We start from the raw sequence: 20489 nt of genomic DNA, 5'->3' as shown, positions 1-20489 counted from the left end.
TGGGCCTTGGTTTGCTCTTCTAATAAATGTGGGAAAGATTTTTAATATAATGAGAGAAAGGCAAATCAGTAAGCATTTATTGAGCTTGCTAAATGCTGGGGGTACACAGAAAGCATTCATAATCTGAAAAGAACTATATAAATGGAAGCTATTATTGTAGAATATATTGAAGAAAAAATTCAGAAATATAATTGAAAAAATTTCCCAAATTTTCAAAGCACAATGTTTGGGGATGATCTTATGTGTATATTATAATATCCATGATAGTTCACTCTATTTACTAATTTCCTTTTATATTTTTCTATACATAATCTTAAAGTTTTTTTTTAAATTTTGGGTGATTTATTTATCTTCTTTAACTATAGAATATGTAGTTTTGGCCTAATATTCTTATATTTTATCAGTATGAAACTTGGCTCACAAATTCATTTACATTAAATTTGTCTATAATCTATACATGCTTACTGAAACTCTGTTGTATGTTCTCAGGCAATTTTTAAGTTCCCTTAAGTATTGTTTTTCTTAAGTTTATTATTTATTGATTTTTCTTTTCCTGTTGTTTGAAATATACTTCTGTCATTTGTATGAAGGGAGTAAAGGATATGAAGAACTTGGTAAAGGGCAAGGGAGTAAAGAAGCAGGCAGCTTCACCCCATGCTAGGAAGTTGTTAAACATTTCTAGTCTAGCTGCTGTAGGAAGAGGTCAAGCAATGTTCAGTCCTGAGTTACTCAACCAAGTCTATAAGAAGCCTTTGTTTGCATTCCACCTGACTGGAATGTGTATGTATACAACCATATAGATTCAAAAACATCTCTCCTGCCCTTCCAATCACCCAGACCTACTTATGAACACTGAGTTAGATGTCATGTCATCAAGTAAAATCTGAAAGCCTAGTTTATGTATTACAAGCAATTGACCCCTTATATGTTTAAAAACACTATCTATAAAGAAAGGGTTTCTTAGGTTAAATTATTAGAATAAAGAAAATTCCAAGATGGTATATAAATACTACCAAGAGAAAAGACTTTTCAAAGTATTAATTCTTCTAGAATTCCCAATTTACGTATATCATTTAATAAATTGATTACTGATTATTCTTAACTATTCATTATAAGTTATCTTTAGATTTCTACTACATAGCTGATGTTCCTTAATTATAATGTATGTTCAGATTGTTGTATCACTAGTGAACCTCACTTTAAATGAAAATTTCAACTTATAAAGCATAAAGAATTCTTCTTTTACAAATTGTATAAGCTTTCTTCATGCCTTTAAAGCCTGACTTTCATTTATAAAACTGTTAACCAAAATTATTTTAGCAGTACATCTCTTATATGAAGCAAATTATGCAATTATCTTCAACTTCAAGCTTGTAATCACAGATTGTAATATATAAGAAACATATATGTACTCTATGTCTTCAAACTTGTGTCTTCAGAAGAGAGGAATTGTTTTCTATTAAAGAATACTAACTAGGGGGCAGCTAGGTGGCATAGTGGATAGAGCACCTAGCCCTGAAGTCAGGAGGACTTAACTTTAAATCTGGCTTTAGACACTTAACACTTCCTAGCTGCGTGATCCTGGCCAAGTCACATAACTCCAATTGCCTCAGCAAAAAAAAAGAAAAAAAGAATTTTAACTAGCTATCAACCCAGAAAAGTGAATACAATATTAGAATTCTGAAGATAAAAGGGACATAAGAGATATTCCTTCATTTTGCTGAAAAGGAAAATGAGATCCATAAATGTTGTATGTGTACAACTAGATGGATTCCTAGTAATTGATTCTTTACATTCACTATGCTGTCTCTAGAAAAAAACCATTGGGAAAAATGTAAAAAATTAAATGTGAAGTTACTGATTTGACAGTTACTCCTAATTCTTAAAAAAATTTTATTAAAAATTATTACTGGAATTTAATCTGAGAACCAGAATGATTACAAAAATGCTTTCTTCTTCCCTTTGTTTCATTCAATTAATATTTTTGTACATTTTCTTCCATTATTCCAAGGAGTGTTTGTATATGCATGTGTGTTAAAAGTATTAAAGTTGTATAATTTGTTAAAATGCTAATTATAATTTTAAATATAGTAGTAATAGACATGTATTATATATCTACTATAGCAACACTATCTTAGGTTCTAGCGGAGAGACAAAAGTTAGATAGATTTTTAGCTACCATGGAGGTATAGGGAGTAATAGAGATATGTCACAGATAAAGATCATCACAATATACAATATTTCTTGATATGTATATTAGATATTACATAACAAAGCTCTACATTAGATGCAAAGGGGTATTTCTATGTAGTCAAGAGGTACAATCCAGTGAAATCTTAGTAGGAAAAAACCCCACAGCATTTAATTTGTATTTTAAAGGGTAGAAATTCAATGAGGAAGAAAAGAAAGGCTATTTCAGTGACAGACAATAAAGAAAGCATATGAAAAACCAAGAGAGAAAGTATAGATTTTGTTTTGGGTTAAATAGCAGCTCAGTTTGGCAAGATAATAGATGTGAAGGGGAATGATATAAATGATTGGAAGAATATAAGTACCAGTCCAAAAAGTACTTAAGGAAGTCCCGATTTTGAGCAGAAGAATAACACAGATTTATGCTTAAGAGAGATTATTCTTGTTGCATTGGGACAGCTGTAATTAGAGAAGGAGTAGAAACATCAAAGATCATCTATTCCATATCAAAATATAAATGAATTGAAAATATTTTCTGATCAAGTTTTATTTTTGAATTGTAGCAGTAATACCTTATTCATTTGGAATGTTTATGATCATTGAGGAAAATTAGGCTGTTTCTGGTCTTTTGGACTTCTATGCTTGTACCTAAGTGATACTTACATATAATTAAGAGGTGGGAAGTATATCTGGTTTCAGAAGCAACAGAATTTAAGAGGAATATGTTTAACTAGGAAATGTCCTTTGTTTGTTAAGAGGGTCAGAAATGAAAAATCTTCTCTGGAGACTGATCAATAGTAATAGATAAAATAAAGAATGATGTGCTCAGTGAGGTGCAATTTAAATAGAGGAAATTTAATGGGAAGTGGCTACATTGGTAGCAGATGGACTTGCTTCCTGAATTTATATCTTGCTGGAAATCTTAGACCAGTTAAAATTTGTTATTTAGATTTAGAGTCTGATAACCAGTGTGGATAAGGAGAATTGTTTGACTGTGTTCTTATGATTTTTGCAGACTTTTTTTTTCACCTGTTGATTTGGGATTTTTTTTTAACTAGGCTATTTTTATGATTCCCACAAATCCACCACCAACATTCCGAAAACCAGAACTTTGGTCTGATGAGTTCACTGATTTTGTCAAGAAGTGCTTAGTGAAGAGTCCTGAACAGAGAGCCACAGCAACACAGCTCTTGCAGGTCAGTACATATGTTGTTCAGTGAGGTCGCTTTTTTCCTACCCCTCAATTTCCTGGCTGTCAGCCATGGTGGCTGTGAGTTTCATAATTCAGGAAACTTTAGTAGCACTTAAACCTCTGAAGATGTACAGATTATGACAGCTATTCTCTCTTGAATCTTTTTTTTTTGATTTTCTATCTTTTGCCATGATCTTTTTTAACCCCAATTTCCTTGATATTCTAATTTTTATCATTAAAAAAAAGTTAGTTTCCTACTTTAATGCTATTTTAAAATAAAATTTTCAAAGGATTCTATGTTCAAAAACTTAACTCTTGTGCTTTATCCACATACTATTTACTTTGCTAACATTTTCCTTCTAGTATACTTTTAGTCATTTGGTTTGTATAGAGAAGAGATTGAACTCTTTGAAAAGAATGAAAAGACACAAAAATGAAGTCTAAGATTACTAAAGAGGAATCAGTATTGTTATCAGTAATAAACTTTGCTCCTACAATAATAAGAATTTTTTGCTGAAAAGTACTTGAATTTTACCATCCTTAGTCACATGAGATCTTTCTATATATTTATTTATTTTTTATTCTGAGACATGTGTCAAGAGCCATTGAATATATAATAGATGTACCCCATTAAAACAAAAATAAAGAAAACCAAAAATTAACCTAGGTTAATAAACTCAATTTTAAAATGTATGGACTCTTTAAAAACTTTCTAGACTGTTATATAAACTTTCTTAAAAGTCTTCTCATTTCTAATACCCATTCTTTCAGTCTGTCTCTGAAATCAGAGTAATTTTGTTGTTTAATCTATCTTTGAAATCAGAATACATTTTCATATATACTGATTTGATCCTGTCACTCTTCTTCTCAGAAACCTTTAGTGGTTTCTGCTTCCTATTTCCTACCAAGTTCATACTTCTTTGCTTGGATTTCAGATCTTCCCATGGTCATATGGGACCCAACATTCAAATCTTATTTCACATTACTCTTTTCCACTTGCATTCCAGTCAGAATGGACTACTTTGTCTTTTCAGTATGTCCTGTGCTTTTGTAATCCACAATGAGGACCATAACAATCTACTGCCTATGATTGCAGACAGAATCCTGGGAATTCCAGATCATGGGCTTAAACTACCTTTCCAGAATGCCGTTCTCTATTGTTTTATGTTTACATCCTTTTTTAAAATTCTACCATACCCTTCAACTGTGTTCACTGTAATCATACTCATTGTTAATAAATATAATAAAGCACCCTTTATATAAGACTTTAACTTCTCTCTGGAAATTGCTTTGCATATATCTCATATTTAGTTTTTCATATACATTGTTTCCTCCAACAGAATGTAAGCTTCTTGATGGTATGGATTGTTGAGTTTTTGTCTTCATATCCTCATTGCCTAGCACAAGTAATTCTCTGCCTGAAATAATCTAAAGTTAAAAATTGTTCTTTGTCCTATGTTAACTCTCTTCTTTGTTCACAAAAGACCATGGCAGCAAAAAGGACAGAAATTGTTAAAAATCACAAGGAAGCATTAATATAACTCTGCAAGATAATCTGTCTCTCCAGAGTTGAAAGATGTTCTCCTTGAAGAAAACTACATCAGAATTGGTATTTATATTACATATGAAATCATATGACTTAAAGAAGTTGCAGTTGAATAGAAGAGTAGTTCACAGGTCATTCTTGTACAGAAAATTAATCAGTTGATAGAATTGGCTTCATTCTTAGAGATTACATGATATAGGGAGAAGAGTCTTGATAAAAGGATTAGACCACTTGAATTTAAATCTTAGGTTTATTACTTATTGGCCATATAATATAAGATAAATCATTTGGTTTTTCTTAGCTACACGGTCATCTACAAAATGGGGACATTAAATTTTATACTACCTAACTCACAGTACTATGCTGTTATATACAAAGTGAGTTCTTACTAAGTATTATTTTATCCCTCTGCTTATTGTGACTAGCTCTGTGAATCCTTTCCAGACTCCTTTTGACATTATTGTTCTCTTGTATTTATTTATTTGTGTATATAAGTACACAGCTGTGTAAAAGCTCCATGAGAACTGGTGTCATTTTGGTTTTGCTTATGCACAGAATATCAAAGAAAGGAATAATATAGTAAATTTGAGATTGTTGTCTTGTTTGAGCTAAACTTTTTCAATTATTTAAAGCTCCCTTAAAGCCCTTTTAAAAGGAGTTAATTTTTATGCTTTATTTCTTTTGTCCAAGAAAAAATGATTTTTACCTTCTTTCCATTTATTTTTAAGGCTTATTGAGTAATGTCAAACTTTTATGATATATGCAAAAAATATAAATTGTACTGATTTCATATTTGTAACAATTAAGAATGCAAAAAAAAATAGGTTTGATTTAAAAGTTCTGATAAAGGCCTCATTTCCAAAATATATAGAGAATTGATTCTAATTTATAAGAAATCAAACCATTCTCCAATTGATAAATGGTCAAAGGATATGAATAGACATTTCTCGGACGAAGAAATTGAAACTATTTATAGGCATATGAAAATATGCTCCAAATCATTATTAATCAGAGAAATGCAAATTAAGACAACTCTGAGATACCACTACCCACCTGTCAGATTGGCCAGAATGACAGGGAAAGATAATGTGGAATGTGGGAGGGGATGTGGGAAAACAGGGATACTGATATATTGTTGGTGGAATTGTGAACACATCCAGCCATTCTGGAGAGCAATTTGGAACTATGCTCAAAAAGTTATCAAACTGTGCATAACTTTTGATCCAGCAGTGTTTCTACTGGGCTTATACCCCAAAGAGTTACTAAAGAAGGGAAAGGGACCTGTATGTGCCAAAATGTTTGTGGCAGCCCTGTTTGTAGTGGCTAGAAGCTGGAAAATGAAAGGATGCCCATCAATTGGAGAATAGTTGAGTAAATTGTGGTATATGAACGTTATGGAATATTATTGTTCTGTAAGGAATGACCAGCAGGATGAATACAGAGAGGACTGGCGAGAATTACATGAACTGAAGCTAAGTGAAATGAGCAGAACCAGGAGATCATTATATACCTCAACAATGATACTGTTTGAGGATGTATTCTGATGGAAGTGGATCTCTTCGGTAAAGAAAGCTAATTCAGTTTCAATTGATCAAGGATAGACAGAAGTAGCTACACCCAAAGAAAGAACATGGGGAAATGAATATAAACTGCTTGCATTTTTGTTTTTCTTCCCGGGTTATTTATACCTTCTGAATCCAATTCTCCCTGTGCTACAAGAGAACTGTTCGGTTCTGCACACATATATTGTATCTAGTATATACTGTAACTTATTCAACATGTAAAGGACTGCTTGCCATCTGGGGGAGGGGGTGGAGGGAGGGAGGGGAAAAATCGGAACAGAAGTGAGTGCAAGGAATAATGCTGTAAAAAATTACCCTGGCATGGGTTCTATCAATAAAAAGTTGTTTAAAAAAAATAGGTTTGCAAAGTTTGAAATAGTTGAGCCATATCTTTAAACCATACTAACTTTTTTGGGAAAGATCCATTAATATAAAATTATTGATAGTTTGATTCCATTTCCATCCCTTTTAATTCAAGTAGTTGATCTAAGTATCCCCCCACTTTCATTTCTTTTTTTTTTCTTTTGCTGAGGCAATTGGGGTTAAGTGATTTGCCCAGGGTCACACAGCCAGAATGTTAAGTGTCTGAGGCTAGATTTGAACTCAGGTCCTACTGACTTCAGGACTAATACTCTATCCACTGCATCAACTATCTCTCTCTCCCCTTCTCTCCCCCCACATGCATACACACACTTTTTTTTTTTCTTTTTTATTATAGCTTTTAATTGACAGAACATATGCATGGGTAATTTTCCAACATTGACCCTTGCAAACATTTCTGATCCAACTTTTCTCTTCCTTTCCTCTACCCCCTCCACTAAATGGCAGGTAGTCTCATACATGTTAAACATATTAAAGTATATCTTAAATACAATATATGTGTACATATTAGAAAGGTAAAAAATAACCTGGAAAGAAAAACAAAAATGCAAGCAAACAACAACAGAAAGAGTGTAAATGCTTTGTTGTATTCCACACTCATTTCCCAGTGTTCTTAAGCTGAGTGCAGTTCATCACTGATCAATATGAATTGGATTGGATCCTCTCATTGCTGAAGCTAACCACTTCCTTCAGAATTGATCCTCATATAGTATTGTTGAAGTGTATAATGATCTCCTGGTTCTGTTCATTTCACTTAGCTTCGGTTCATGTAAATCTCTCCAAGCCTCTGTATTCATCCTGCTGGTCATTCTTACAGAACAATAATATTCCATAACATTCACATACCATAATTTACTCAGCCATTTTCCAGTTGATGGGCATTTCTTGCCACTACAAAAAGGGTTGCCACAAACATTTTTGCACTTACAGGTCTCTTTCCCTTCTTTAACATCTCTTTGGGATATAAGCCCAGTAGTAACACTTCTGGATCAAAGGGTATACACAATAGTTCCAAATTGCTCTCTAGAGTTATTGGATCCATTTACAACTCCACTAACAATGCATCAGTGTTCCAGTTTCCCTCCAACATTCGTCATTATCTTTTCCTGTCATCCATTTCCATCCAGCCAATCTGACAGCTGTGTTGTGGTATCTCCGGGTTGTCTTAATTTTCATTTCTCTGATCAATAATGATTTGGAACACATTTTCACATGAGGAGAAATAGTTTGGATTTCATCATCTGAAATTTGTCTGTTCATATCCTTTGAGTATGTATCAATTGGAGAATGGCTTGATTTCTTATAAATTCTCTATATATTTTAGAAATGAGGCCTTTATCAGAACCTTTAGCTGTAAAAATGTTTTCCCAGTTTGCTTCCCTTCTAATCTTGTCTGTATTAGTTTTATTTATACAAAAGCTTTTTAACTTGATATAATCAAAATTTTCTATTTTGTGATCAATAATGATTTCTAGTTCTTCTTTGGTCATAAATTCCTTCTTCTTCCACAAGTCTAAGAGGTAAACTATCCCATGTTCTTCTAATTTATTTATAATCTCATTCTTTATGCCTAAATCATGAACCCATTTTGATCTTATGTTGGTGTATGATGTTAAGTGTGGGTCCAGGTCTAGTTTCTGCCATACTAATTTCCAATTTTCCCAGCAGTTTTTGTCAAAGTTGGGGTTTTGGGGTTTGTTAAATACTAGATTGCTATAGTTATTGACTATTTTGTCCTGTGAACCTAACCTATTCCACTGATCAACTAGTCTATTTCTTAGCCAATACCAAATGGTTTTGGTGATTGCTGCTTTATAACATAGTTTTAGATCAGATACAGCTAGGCCACCTTCATTTTTTTTTTTTTCACGAGTTCCCTTGAAATTCTTGACCTTTTGTTCTTCCAGATGAATTTTGTTGTCATATTTTTCTAGGTCATTAGTTTCTTGGGAGTCTGATTGGTATATCACTAAATAAATAGATTAGTTTAGGTCATATTGTCATCTTTATTATATTCCCTTAGCCTGTCCAAAAGCACTTAATATTTTTCCATTTGTTTAGATCTGACTTTATTTGTATGGAAAGTGTTTTGTAGTTTTCATATAATTCTTGACTTTCCTTTGGCAGATAGATTCCCAAATATTTTATGCTTTTGACAGTTATTTTGAATGGAATTTCTGTTTGTATCTCTTGCTGTTGGTATTTTGTATCCTGCAACTTTGCTAAAGTTGTGGATTATTTCTAATAGCTTTTTAGTAGAATCTCTGGGGTTCTCTAAGTATACTATCATATCATATGCAAAGAGTGATAATTTGGTTTCCTCATTACCTACTCTAATTCCTTTAATCTCTTTTTCATCTTTTATTGCCGAAGCTAGTATTTCTAATACATTATTATTATTTTTTTTTAAATAACTTTTTATTGACAGAACCCATGCCAGGGTAATTTTTTACATTATCCCTTGCACTCACTTCTTTTCCGATTTTTCCCCTCCCTTCCTTCACCCCCTCACCCAGATGGCAAGCAGTCCTATACATATTAAATAGGTTACAGGATATCCTAAATATAATATATGTGTGCAGAACCGAACAGTTCTCTTGTTGCACAGGGAGAATTGGATTCAGAAGGTATAAATAACCCGGGAAGAAAAACAAAAATGCAAGCAGTTTATATTCATTTCCCCATGTTCTTTCTTTGGGTGTAGCTGCTTCTGTCCATCCTTGATCAATTGAAACTGAATTAGCTTTCTTTATCGAAGAGATCCACTTCCATCAGAATACATCCTCAAACAGTACCATTGTTGAGGTATATAATGATCTCCTGGTTCTGCTCATTTCACTTAGCATCAGTTCATGTAAGTCTCACCAATCCTCTCTGTATTCATCCTGCTGGTCATTCCTTACAGAACAATAATATTCCATAACATTCATATACCACAATTTACTCACCATTCTCCAATTGATGGACATCCATTCATTTTCCAGCTTCTAGCCACTACAAACAGGGCTGCCACAAACATTTTTGCACCTACAAGACCCTTTCCCTTCTTTAAATCTCTTTGGGGTATAAGCCCAGTAGATCTGCTGGATCAAAGGGTATGCACAGTTTGATAACTTTTTGAGCATAGTTCCAAATTGCTCTCCAGAGTGGCTGGATGTGTTCACAATTCCACAAACAATGTATCAGTATCCCTGTTTTCCCACATCCCCTCCAACATTCCGCATACAATACATTATTAAATAATAGTGGTGATAGTGGGCAACCTTGTTTCACTTCCGATTTTATTGGGAATGGTTACAGGTTATCACCATTACATATGATACTTACTAATGGTTTTAAATAGATGCTACTGACTATTTTAAGTAAAAGTCCATTTATTCCTATACTCTCTAGTGTTTTTAATAGGAATGGGTCTTGGATTTTATCAAATGCTTTTTCTGAATCTATTGAAATGATCATATGGACACACACTCTTTCTTAATTTAATTTCTTTTACTTTGTGCACTACACAAAGTCTTACTCCAATGTTTAATCCAGGAATCATTAAGGTGACCCTGGATTTTTAGTCTCTTACATAATGAAGTATAAATGACAAGGAAAACAAAAAGGACTGATGATAATAGCAATATAAGTGGGTACCCAAAAGAAATCTAGGTTGAAGGCAACATAGTTTTAAATATATTTTAGGATTGAGTCTCCATATATCTCAATAGTGAAAATACTTAATATCAAGAAGTAATACAGACAATATTTCTGCTGATTGAGGATGTCAAAAATTACTACATATACATATTTATTATGTGATATCTATAAAGTCTTTTTAAAGTTTTTTCATAGAAATATTTGCTTCTGAATGTATATTCATAAATATATAAATTTACTCCCCTAATATTTGAGAGTCATAACTCTTCTCCTTCTATGTACCATCTCAGCCTCTAGGGAGGGAAAAAAAATCGTACCCTAGCTCTGTTATATAGCACAATCCCACTTCTAAGCCCGAAACTTCCCTTGGCCTCTCATTCCAGGTACCCTGACTTCCATGTTAGACTGACTAACGGCATCATCTTGTGTGGCTCCACAGTTATCATGATTTTAACTAGTGGTGCTGTGTGGATCACTTCTGCCCACTGAATAACATTTTTTTCTGATTATAAATTTCCTGAATGATATTTTTTATGATACTTCTTTTATTTATCACCATTGGTAATATGCTTCAGCCTACTTATGTCTACTATGTACTCCTCTATTGTCTAATGGGCCACTTGCAATTTTGTTGCTTTGGAGATTGCGGTATTATGTGGATGCAAATCATTATCCAAAAAATTTGATACTGAAAAGGGGAGTGTTGATGTTAAACAGTCAGTCACTTGAGCAACTTCTGCAGTAAGAAGGAGGCTTGTAAGCATAGTACAAGGAAAGAAGTAAAAGGGTCAAAAGAAAGCAGGCAAAGTACTCTAGGTAAATTTGAGAAGGGAATGATATCACTGACAACTCAAGGAATCAAGTAAGGCTTAAGTAACTACTTTGTTTCCACACTGACATTTTCAGGCTAATAAAATTTAACTTAATTTAGGTTGTATTTTATATAAGAGCATCTTACTAGGATTAAGCCAAAAATATGGACAGATTCATTAATTGCAGCTCGTGCATTGTATTAGGAGTTGTATAAGTAATATCGATAAATGTATGTGTTGCTAGTTAAGTTTTTTCTGGCAAAAATATGTTTGCAGATTTTTTTTTTCTTAAGCCCCAAACTAATATGATGCTACTCTAATGTGAAATTTCTCTTTATTTTTAAAACATTTTATTATGAAGATATGTGCTGATGTTACTATTTACATTTTGCATTTGAGGCATTTTATTAATTGATATTAACTATTGGAATGATACACAGGCTTTTGTCTTCCCATTTTTTCTTAATTTCAGAAACATTTATATCCAGAATGCAGAAATCTTTTGCTTTAAGAACATGAACTTTTATGGTTAAGAGCTTTTTTTGTTTAATATTTGAAACCCTTCATAAGCTGATCCCAGACTTATCTTCTCAGGGTTATTCTTTCTCCTCACTCATTTCAGCCATTATTATTCTGTGTATATAGTGTTCCATCACTTGTCCTCCATACCTATAATGTACTTCCTCCTCAACTTTATCTTTTGAAACCCCAAACTCCCATTGACTGTTAGCTAAAGTGTCAGATCCTTTAGGAAACCTTTTCTTACCCTTCCTTTCCATCCTCTCCCCCATTATATCTGTAGATGATAAGCTCTTTAAGGGCAAAAATTGACATTTGTATTTGTCCTTTGCTCCTAATACATGGACATTTAATAAATGCTATGTTATACTTGTTATAATATAACTTCTTTAAAAAAAGTTTTCTTTTTCCTTAAGAAAAATTCACTCCAGGTTCCTTTTAAATAGATTTCTTCAGTGCATTTAGGCTTATTTGACTTATGAAAATTCAATTTATGTAGTCATTTTACATTTTGTAAGATGTATTCTAGAATTTGTTTCAGTAGATTTACCCAATTTGCTGTAATTAACAAATCAATCAGCAAATATTCATTAAATTCATGGAATTGATTAAAAAACATCTTTTTCTGGCCTTTACACTTTTCTAAATAGACTAAATACAAAAAATGATAATGTTTATCATTAGTCATATAACAAAGAGCATCATGTAACACTAAAATTTCACATAGTCTTCTTTCCTTAATCACCTTCTGTGTATTCAGAGACTTTAGTGTTAAAGATCTTTTTAGCAGCTTAATTACATTCATCTGTACCCAATTTCAGATATACATTCACCAGTATAGAAAACTCAGATTTTAATGATTTCTTAGTTAACTACCTGACTTTAAACCTTGTAATTTCACTCTGTATTTATCACTTATCCTGTCGCCTTCCTTTATACACCATCTACTCTTTGTTTTCATTCTAAGCTTCAATCTATTGATTTACTTTATTCTACCAGTCCATCTTCCCACCTGTTTTTACTTGCTTCCTAAACTTTTCTTGATTACAGAGCTTAATGCTTTTAATGTTTCGTTAAGTACTACTTTAAACTATGCCATTCTAATATTGCTAAAATGTTTGTATAAAGAAACTTCTTTTAGATGGGATTTTTAAACAGTTTTGGAGAGAAAATTATGTATTGATATAATTTTGGGGACTTGCACTTTTTTGTGTGGAGTGATATCCTACTTTTGTGAGAACAGTTTAATATTATAAATAGGCAGAGAAATTTTTCACTTATTAAAAATTATTTGTTAATTAATTTTTTTACACTCCATTTTATTAACCTCACTTTTAATTTAGGATTTATTTATTTTGGGGGGACTATGCAATTGGGGTTAAGTGACTTGCCCCCAAGTCACATAGCTAGAGAGTGTTAAGTGTCCCAAATCAAATTTGAACTTGGGTTCTCCTTACTTGAGGGCTGGTACTCTTATCTATTGTGTCATCTAGCTGCCCCTGACTTCTTAAAAATTGGAGAAAACTGAGTATGAATAAACTTAATTTTAAGGGCACCAAAGAGAATGGCTACCATATTGAGAACTCAAGAGTTGCAAAACCTGATGGTGTATCAATTAATTTGCTTGTAATTGATTTATGAGTAATAAAGATAAGATAAAAATGACAAATCATATAAATATTTGGAGACTGTGATATGATTTAAAAACGACTTAATTTGATGGGAGAAATTTGGGGAGAAGTGACTTTTTAGATGAAAGATGAATCATAGAGTTACCACTCTCATCTGAGATACCACTTCATACCTCTCAAATTGGCTAAAATGATAAGAAAAGATAATGATAAATGCAGAGAGAATAGGAGAAAACTGTGATACGAATGCATTGTTAATGGAAATGAAATGATACAATGCATTGTGAAGAGCAATTTGGATCTGTGCCCAAAGGTCTGTAAAACTGTGCATACCCTTTGATCCTGCAGTCTCACTAAGGACCCACATGTGCTTTTGTTTTGTTTGTTTGTTTGTTTTTCTTTCTTATGGTTTTTCTCTTTTGGTTTGATTTTTCTTGCACAATATGACAGAAACAGAAATATGTTTAAAAAGATGGCACATTTCACTTATATCAGATTGTTTGCTGTTTTGGGGAGGGAAGAGGAATAGAAGGGAGAGAGAAAATTTTGGAACACAGTATTACAAAATGTTGAAAAACTACTTCACATCTATTTAGAAAAATAAAATACTATTGAGAAAAAAGAAAGGAAGGAATTTATATTCTATTGAAAGTGTAAACTAGATGACATTTACCTTAAAATCTTTGATTTCATAATCCTATGACTAATGAGACTGTTATGTAGAAAATGTAGCCCCTCTGCATTATTCTACCATTTTTCTGAAAAGGCATTACCAACACCTTTTTCTCAGCCCTTATCTATCATGACAATATCCTGTGGAATATGTCCTTTCAGCATTTATATTCTTTTCTATACCTTTTGAAAATGTTTTTGAGAAGATTTTAATATTGTTATAATTCTTTAAGCAGTATGTTAAAAGAATTTTGCTGATATAATTAATAAATGCTTCTTCTCTGTGTAAGCATGGAAATAAAATTTCAAAGCTAAATTATTCACCTTCCCTTCCTCCAAAACACTACTGCTTTTCCACATAACCATAGAACTATATGTTCTTTCTCAGTGGATTTTTACTGTTCTTTAGAGACATAGGAGTTAGCACGTCTTAATTACCATACAGCCAGTTTAGGGGAGTTTTAGCATGGAAAGGTACACACACAACATATATCCTGTATATGTGCACGATGAAGAGAAATAAAATAGTTTCACGTAGTTTTGAAATGAGGACTGTACTTGTTTGCTATAAGAAATAGTTGTTCTTTTTCGACTGTTTCACATTTCACTTGTGGAAATGATTATATTACTCAAGACATATTAAAACACAAATCTGCTGAAAAAGGCAACAAAAATGGTTGCTCTTCTTTTGACTACTAATTTGTGCTGTCAGCTTGTTAAGATTAATTAAATACTGTAACTGAATATTAGAATAGGTTTATTTTTATATGTCATACAATCACTACTATGTTTTATTTACTATCTAATGCCCACTTCCTTTGTACAATTATACCCTTAAGTATAATGCAATTGTTAGTTACATGGTTGCATTTTCCTATATTTTGATGTTTTTTTTTTAAAATACACAAAAGCAAAATTTTAGTTCCAGAGCAACTGAAAGATTATCTGTTCTGTTACCTAAGCTTTTAATTATTTTATTACAAAAAAATACTAAAAAATGTTTACAATTGAGGCATATGATCCTGATTTACATTCACATGTTGTTTTTAATATCTGTTAGATGGAATTAAGAAAAATCTGTTGTATTTATGCTGTATAATTTTACCTTCCTAGCATCCTTTTATCAAGAATGCCAAACAAGTATCAATTCTAAGAGACCTGATCACAGAAGCTATGGACATAAAGGCCAAAAGACACGAAGAACAGCAACGAGAACTAGAAGAGGAGGAAGAAAATTCGGTTCGTAATTATCCATTATTTTCCCCAAAATGGTGGTTTTATTAAATATGGCCCCTTACTATTCAAAATATGATTCAATTTGCCAAAACTGATCTAAGCAGAATTTTTCTCGAGTTGCTCAAGACAATTGCCAAATTGTCTTGTTACTGCATCCAAATTGTTACTGGACATGTTTTATGCTAGTGTCAACTTTAAAAAGACTGATATGTACATATATTTATGTTACTATTATATAAGCTCATGATTGATTAGTTGAATTAAGAATTAAATCTCATACACTATCATAATTACTTTCAGTACTATAATTTAGCACTATTCCATAGCTACAGTATCATAGATTATATCAAAAATTATTAGTGATGCCTGAAGATCACACTGTCCTCAGAGGGAGAAATATGGCTTTATAATATAACTTTCAGTAATTGAGACTGTATCACTGAACTGGATTATTTGTGCCTTTTATTTGTTTATTTCCATTTTTAATTTCATTAATCACTCATTGATCAGTTTTAGTTCATCTATATTGTTTAATCCATTCATTCATGTCTGACTTTTTGTTATCCCATTTAGGATTTTCTTGAGAAAGGTCCTGGACCCTTTGTCATTTCCTTCTCCAGCTCATTTTACAGATGAGGAAACTGAGGCAAAAAGGGTTAAGTGATTTGCTTAGGGTCAGACAGTTATTAAGTGTCTGAGGTGGGATTTGAACTCTGGTCTTCCTGACTCTAGGCCTGACACTCTTTCTACTACTGTATAGTAGAAATTATTTAATACAGAGATTTGTTCTATTTTGGCCCATGTAATTTTGATTGCCCACCCTGTGCAACAGTCTTAGAGTACTTATATCTATTTTTAATACTTGCTTTGTCAAAGTCCCGGGGTTCAAGATGGCAGAGTTAAACCAGAAAGCTGCCTAAAGATCTTCTGAACAGAGTTTGAATGACACCATTCTCCAATTCAAGATATATTAGAAAGACTTCAAGTAAAATCAGTCTCACAGGGTGAGAGGGGTGTTCAGCCCAGTTTGGACAGTGTCTGGGAAAGCCAGCGAGAGGATCTAAATCACAGCAGATCAGCAATTGAGACCCTCGATCCTGGTTATAGCAGTGGGGCAGCCTCCAGTCCCAGCACAAAAGGCAAATTGCTAGGTCAGGAAACCAGTCTGTTGCCTGGAGAGTAAGACACCAGACACAAGGAGCTCCTGTGCTCAAAGCCAGGGCTCAGCTACACAAGAAACTGGGATAACTCCTTTATCCCAGGAGCAGAGCTCAATCTTAAAAGTCACAAAATAGAAAAAAAGAAAGAAATAAATAAAATAAGCAAGAAATGGGGAAAAAAAAAAAAAAAAAACTTTTAACTATAGAAAGCCACTACCATGACAGGGAAAACACTAACATCAACTTAGAAGACAAAATGTCCACATCGGAAATCTCAAAGGGTGATATGAATTGCTCTCAAGCCCAAACACACTTCTTGGAAATGCTCATAAAAGGATTTTAAAAGGTAAATGAGAGAGGTAGAAGAAAAATTTTTAAAGGCAAATAAGAGAGGTAAAAGAAAAGGAAAAGAAAGAAGATGATGTATGCAGGAGAAAGTCAACAGCTTGGAAAAGGAAGAATAAAAATTGATTGAAGAAAACTATTCCTTAAAAAACACAGGTGGCCAAATGCAAAAAAAAAAAAAAAAAAACCGCAGATGAAGAAAACAGCACCTTGAAAAATAAAGCTAATCAAATGGAAAAAGATATTAAAAGCTAACTGAAGAAAATTACATATCAAAAATTGGAATTGAGCAAATGGAAGCTAATGACTCTCTGAGACATCAAGAATCGGTCAAACAAAATTAAATGAATGGCAAAGTGGAAGAAAATATAAAATACCCCATTGGAAAAACAAAATGGCCTGGAAAATAGATCCAGGAGAGACAGTTTAAAAATTATTGGTCTACCTGAAGTTCATGTAAAAAAAAAAAAAACAAAAAAAACAAAAAGAGCCTGAATAGCATTTTTCAAGAGATCATCAAGGAAAACTTTCCTGATATACTAGAACCAAAGGGCAAAAGTCATTGAATGGATCCATTGATCACCTCAGGAAAGAAATCCCAAGGGAATACCCAAGAAACATTTTTTCAAAACCCCAAATCTGTATTCTGAAGGAAAAAATACTGCAAGCTACTAGGGGAGTGGGAGGAAAGCAATTAAGGTATTGAGGAGTTATAGTCAGGATTACCTGGGATCTAGCAGCTTCTATAATAAAGCTCAGAGGCCTGGAATACATTCCAAAAGGCAAAGAACTTGGATTACAGCCAAGAATCACCTACCCAGTGAGACTGAGTATCATCTTTCAGGGGAGGAAATATTCAATGAGTTTTAAGAGACTTTCAAATCACTTTTTATTTTAAAAGACCAAAACTAAATAGAAAATTTGTTCTTCAAATATAGGATTCCTGAGAAGCATAGAAAGGTGAACAAGAAAGGGAAAAAAAAATACCCCCATATTATTTAAAAGTTAAACTGTTTAAATCCCTAGATGGAAAACAATACTTGTAAATCTTGAGAACTGTATCTTTTATTAGTGCATAAATGGAATATGTGTGTATGTGTGTGTGTGTGTGTGTGTGTGTGTGTGTGTGTGTATATATATATATATATATATGTATCAAGAAGTTGATTTTGATGTTATGACATTTAAAAAAATAACATTGAGGGGTAGAAAAAGGATTTTCCTAGGAGAAGAGAAAAGGGGAGGTAAAAGGAGGTAAATTAAGTCACATGAAGAGGCACAAAAGACAGTAGAGGGAAAGAAGGGGAAAGGATGAGCATTATCTGCAGCTTGATCTTATCCTTTTGGGCTCAAAGAGGGAATAAGATGTTCACTCATTTGAATATGGAAATTTATCTTTACTCTATAAGGAAGGAGTAGAAAGGAAAAAGAAAAGAGAGAGAGAGGTTAGATAGAAAAGAGAGCATGGATTGTGTAGAAAGAGAACAGAAGTGTATAGAGGGGAGAAAATAGAATGGAAGGAAAAACAGAGCTGGTAATCATAACTGAGAATGTGAATGGGATGAATTCTCCCATAAAATGGAAGCAGATAGCTTTATGGATAAATATTTTGTTTATAAGAAACATTTGAAACAAAGATATACATACAGAGTAATGGTAAAAAGCTGAAGCAGAATTTATTATTATACAGTTGAAGCAAAAAGAAAAATAACAATTTTGATCTCAGATAAAACAAAAGCAAAAATAGATCTAATTAAAAGAGATAAAGAAGTAAACTACATCTAATAAAAGGATACCATAGTGTATGTGCATCAAGAGGTATAGCATCCAGATTCTTAGAGAAGTTATGCCACTTTCTGGCAGAAATAGACAGCTAAACTATATTAGTAGGGGACCTCAACCTCACCCTCTCAAATCTAACCATGAAATAAATAAGAAAAAAACTAGAGAGATTAATAAAATCTTAGAAAACTTAAAGATGATAGACCTCTGGAGAAAACTGAATAAAGATAGAAAAATATATGCCTCTTTCTCAGCAGTACTTGGCACCTACACAAAAACCAATTCTTAGTTTTATTAACTAATTCAATAATTTTCTTACTTTCAATTTTATTAATCTCTCAAAAACTGACCATGTACAGTATAAGGCATAAAAATCTCACAATCAAATGCAGAAAAGCAGAAATACTAAATGCTTTCTTTTCAAATCACAATTCAATAAAAAATACATTCAATAAAGGGCCAGGAAAAGATAGGCTAAAAACCAAATATAAATTAAATAATCTAATTCTAAAGAATCAGTGGGTCAAATAGCAAATCTTAGAAACAATAATTTCATCCAAGAGAAGGAAAATAATGAGACAACATACCAAAATCTATGGGAAGAAGCCAAAGCCTTCAATTAAATATTAAATTAGAAATTCTGAAACTCAAATGAGAGATTAATAAAATTGAAAGTAAGAAAATTATTCAATTAGTTAATAAAACCAAGAATTGGTTTTATGAGAAAACTAACAAAATACTTAAATCTTTTGTTAATTTGATTAGGAAAGGAAAAAAAGCTCTAATTACCAGCATAAAAAAAAATGAAAAGAGCAAATTTATCACCAATGAAGAAAAATTTAAAGCAGTAATTAAGAGCTATTTTACCCAATTGTATGCCACCAACTTGACAATCAACTTGAAATGAATGGATATTTACAAAAGTATAAATTGCCCAAATTAACAGATGAGGAAATCAAATATTTAACCCTAACTTGGGGGGGGGGGGGGGACATTGAACAAGCCATCAGTGAACTTAAAAAAAAAATCCTCTAGGACCAGATGGATTTATAAGTGAATTCTACCTAACATTTAAAGAACAACTAATTCCAATACTATGTAAACTGTTTGGAAAAATAAAGTAGGAGTTCTGCCAAAATCCTTTTATGACACAAATATGGTGCTGATACTTAAAGCAGGAAGAGCCAAAATAGAGAGAAAATTACAGACCAATCTCCCTAAGGAATGTTGGTGCAAAAATTTTTAAGTATTACACTATGACCAAGTAGGATTTATATCAGGAATTCAGGGCAGGTTCAATTGAAAGAAAATTATTGACATAATTGACCATATCAATAACCAGACAATAGAAATCATAAAATTATCCCAATAATTGCAGAAAAAACAAAATACAGCATCCATTCCTATTAAAAACACTAGACAGCAGTTTACTTTAATGGAGTTTACCTTAAAATGATAAGCATCATCTTTCTAAATCTTCAAAAAGTATTATTTGTAATGGGGAGAAGTTAGCTGTATTCTCAGTAAGATCAGGGTTGAAACAAGGATGCCCATTATGACCACCTTATTCAAGATTGTACTAGTAATCTTGGTTTAGCAGTAAGAAAATTAAAATAAATTAAAAGAATGAAGTAAGCAATGAGGAGACAAAACTATCTCTATAGTTTTGCAGATGATATGATGGTATATTTAGAGAATCTTAGAGAATTATCTAAAAATCTATTTGAAACAATGAACAGTTTTAGCAAAGTTTCAGCATAGAAACTAAATCCACATCATCAACATTTCTATATGTTACTAACGAAGCCTAGTAGCAAGT

General features: G+C 32.4%; 1 protein-coding gene across 5 annotated transcripts in view; it reads left to right on the top strand.

Moving 5' to 3' along the window:
• The window catches only part of STK3 (serine/threonine kinase 3), a 539323-nt gene that overhangs the window by 289880 nt on the left and 228954 nt on the right, over window positions 1-20489 (top strand). For all 5 annotated transcript variants that reach the window (XM_051970911.1, XM_051970912.1, XM_051970913.1 and 2 more), the window contains 2 exons: window positions 3249-3386; window positions 15261-15386. In XM_051970911.1, coding sequence (XP_051826871.1) covers window positions 3249-3386; window positions 15261-15386 — 264 coding nt within the window. The remainder of the gene's footprint in view (window positions 1-3248; window positions 3387-15260; window positions 15387-20489) is intronic.

The sequence above is a fragment of the Antechinus flavipes genome, chromosome 1 (genome assembly GCF_016432865.1).
Source record: "Antechinus flavipes isolate AdamAnt ecotype Samford, QLD, Australia chromosome 1, AdamAnt_v2, whole genome shotgun sequence".
NCBI lineage: Eukaryota > Metazoa > Chordata > Mammalia > Dasyuromorphia > Dasyuridae > Antechinus > Antechinus flavipes.
The sequence above is the reverse complement of the archived record's forward strand: the minus strand, read 5'-3'. Positions and strand labels throughout refer to the sequence as shown.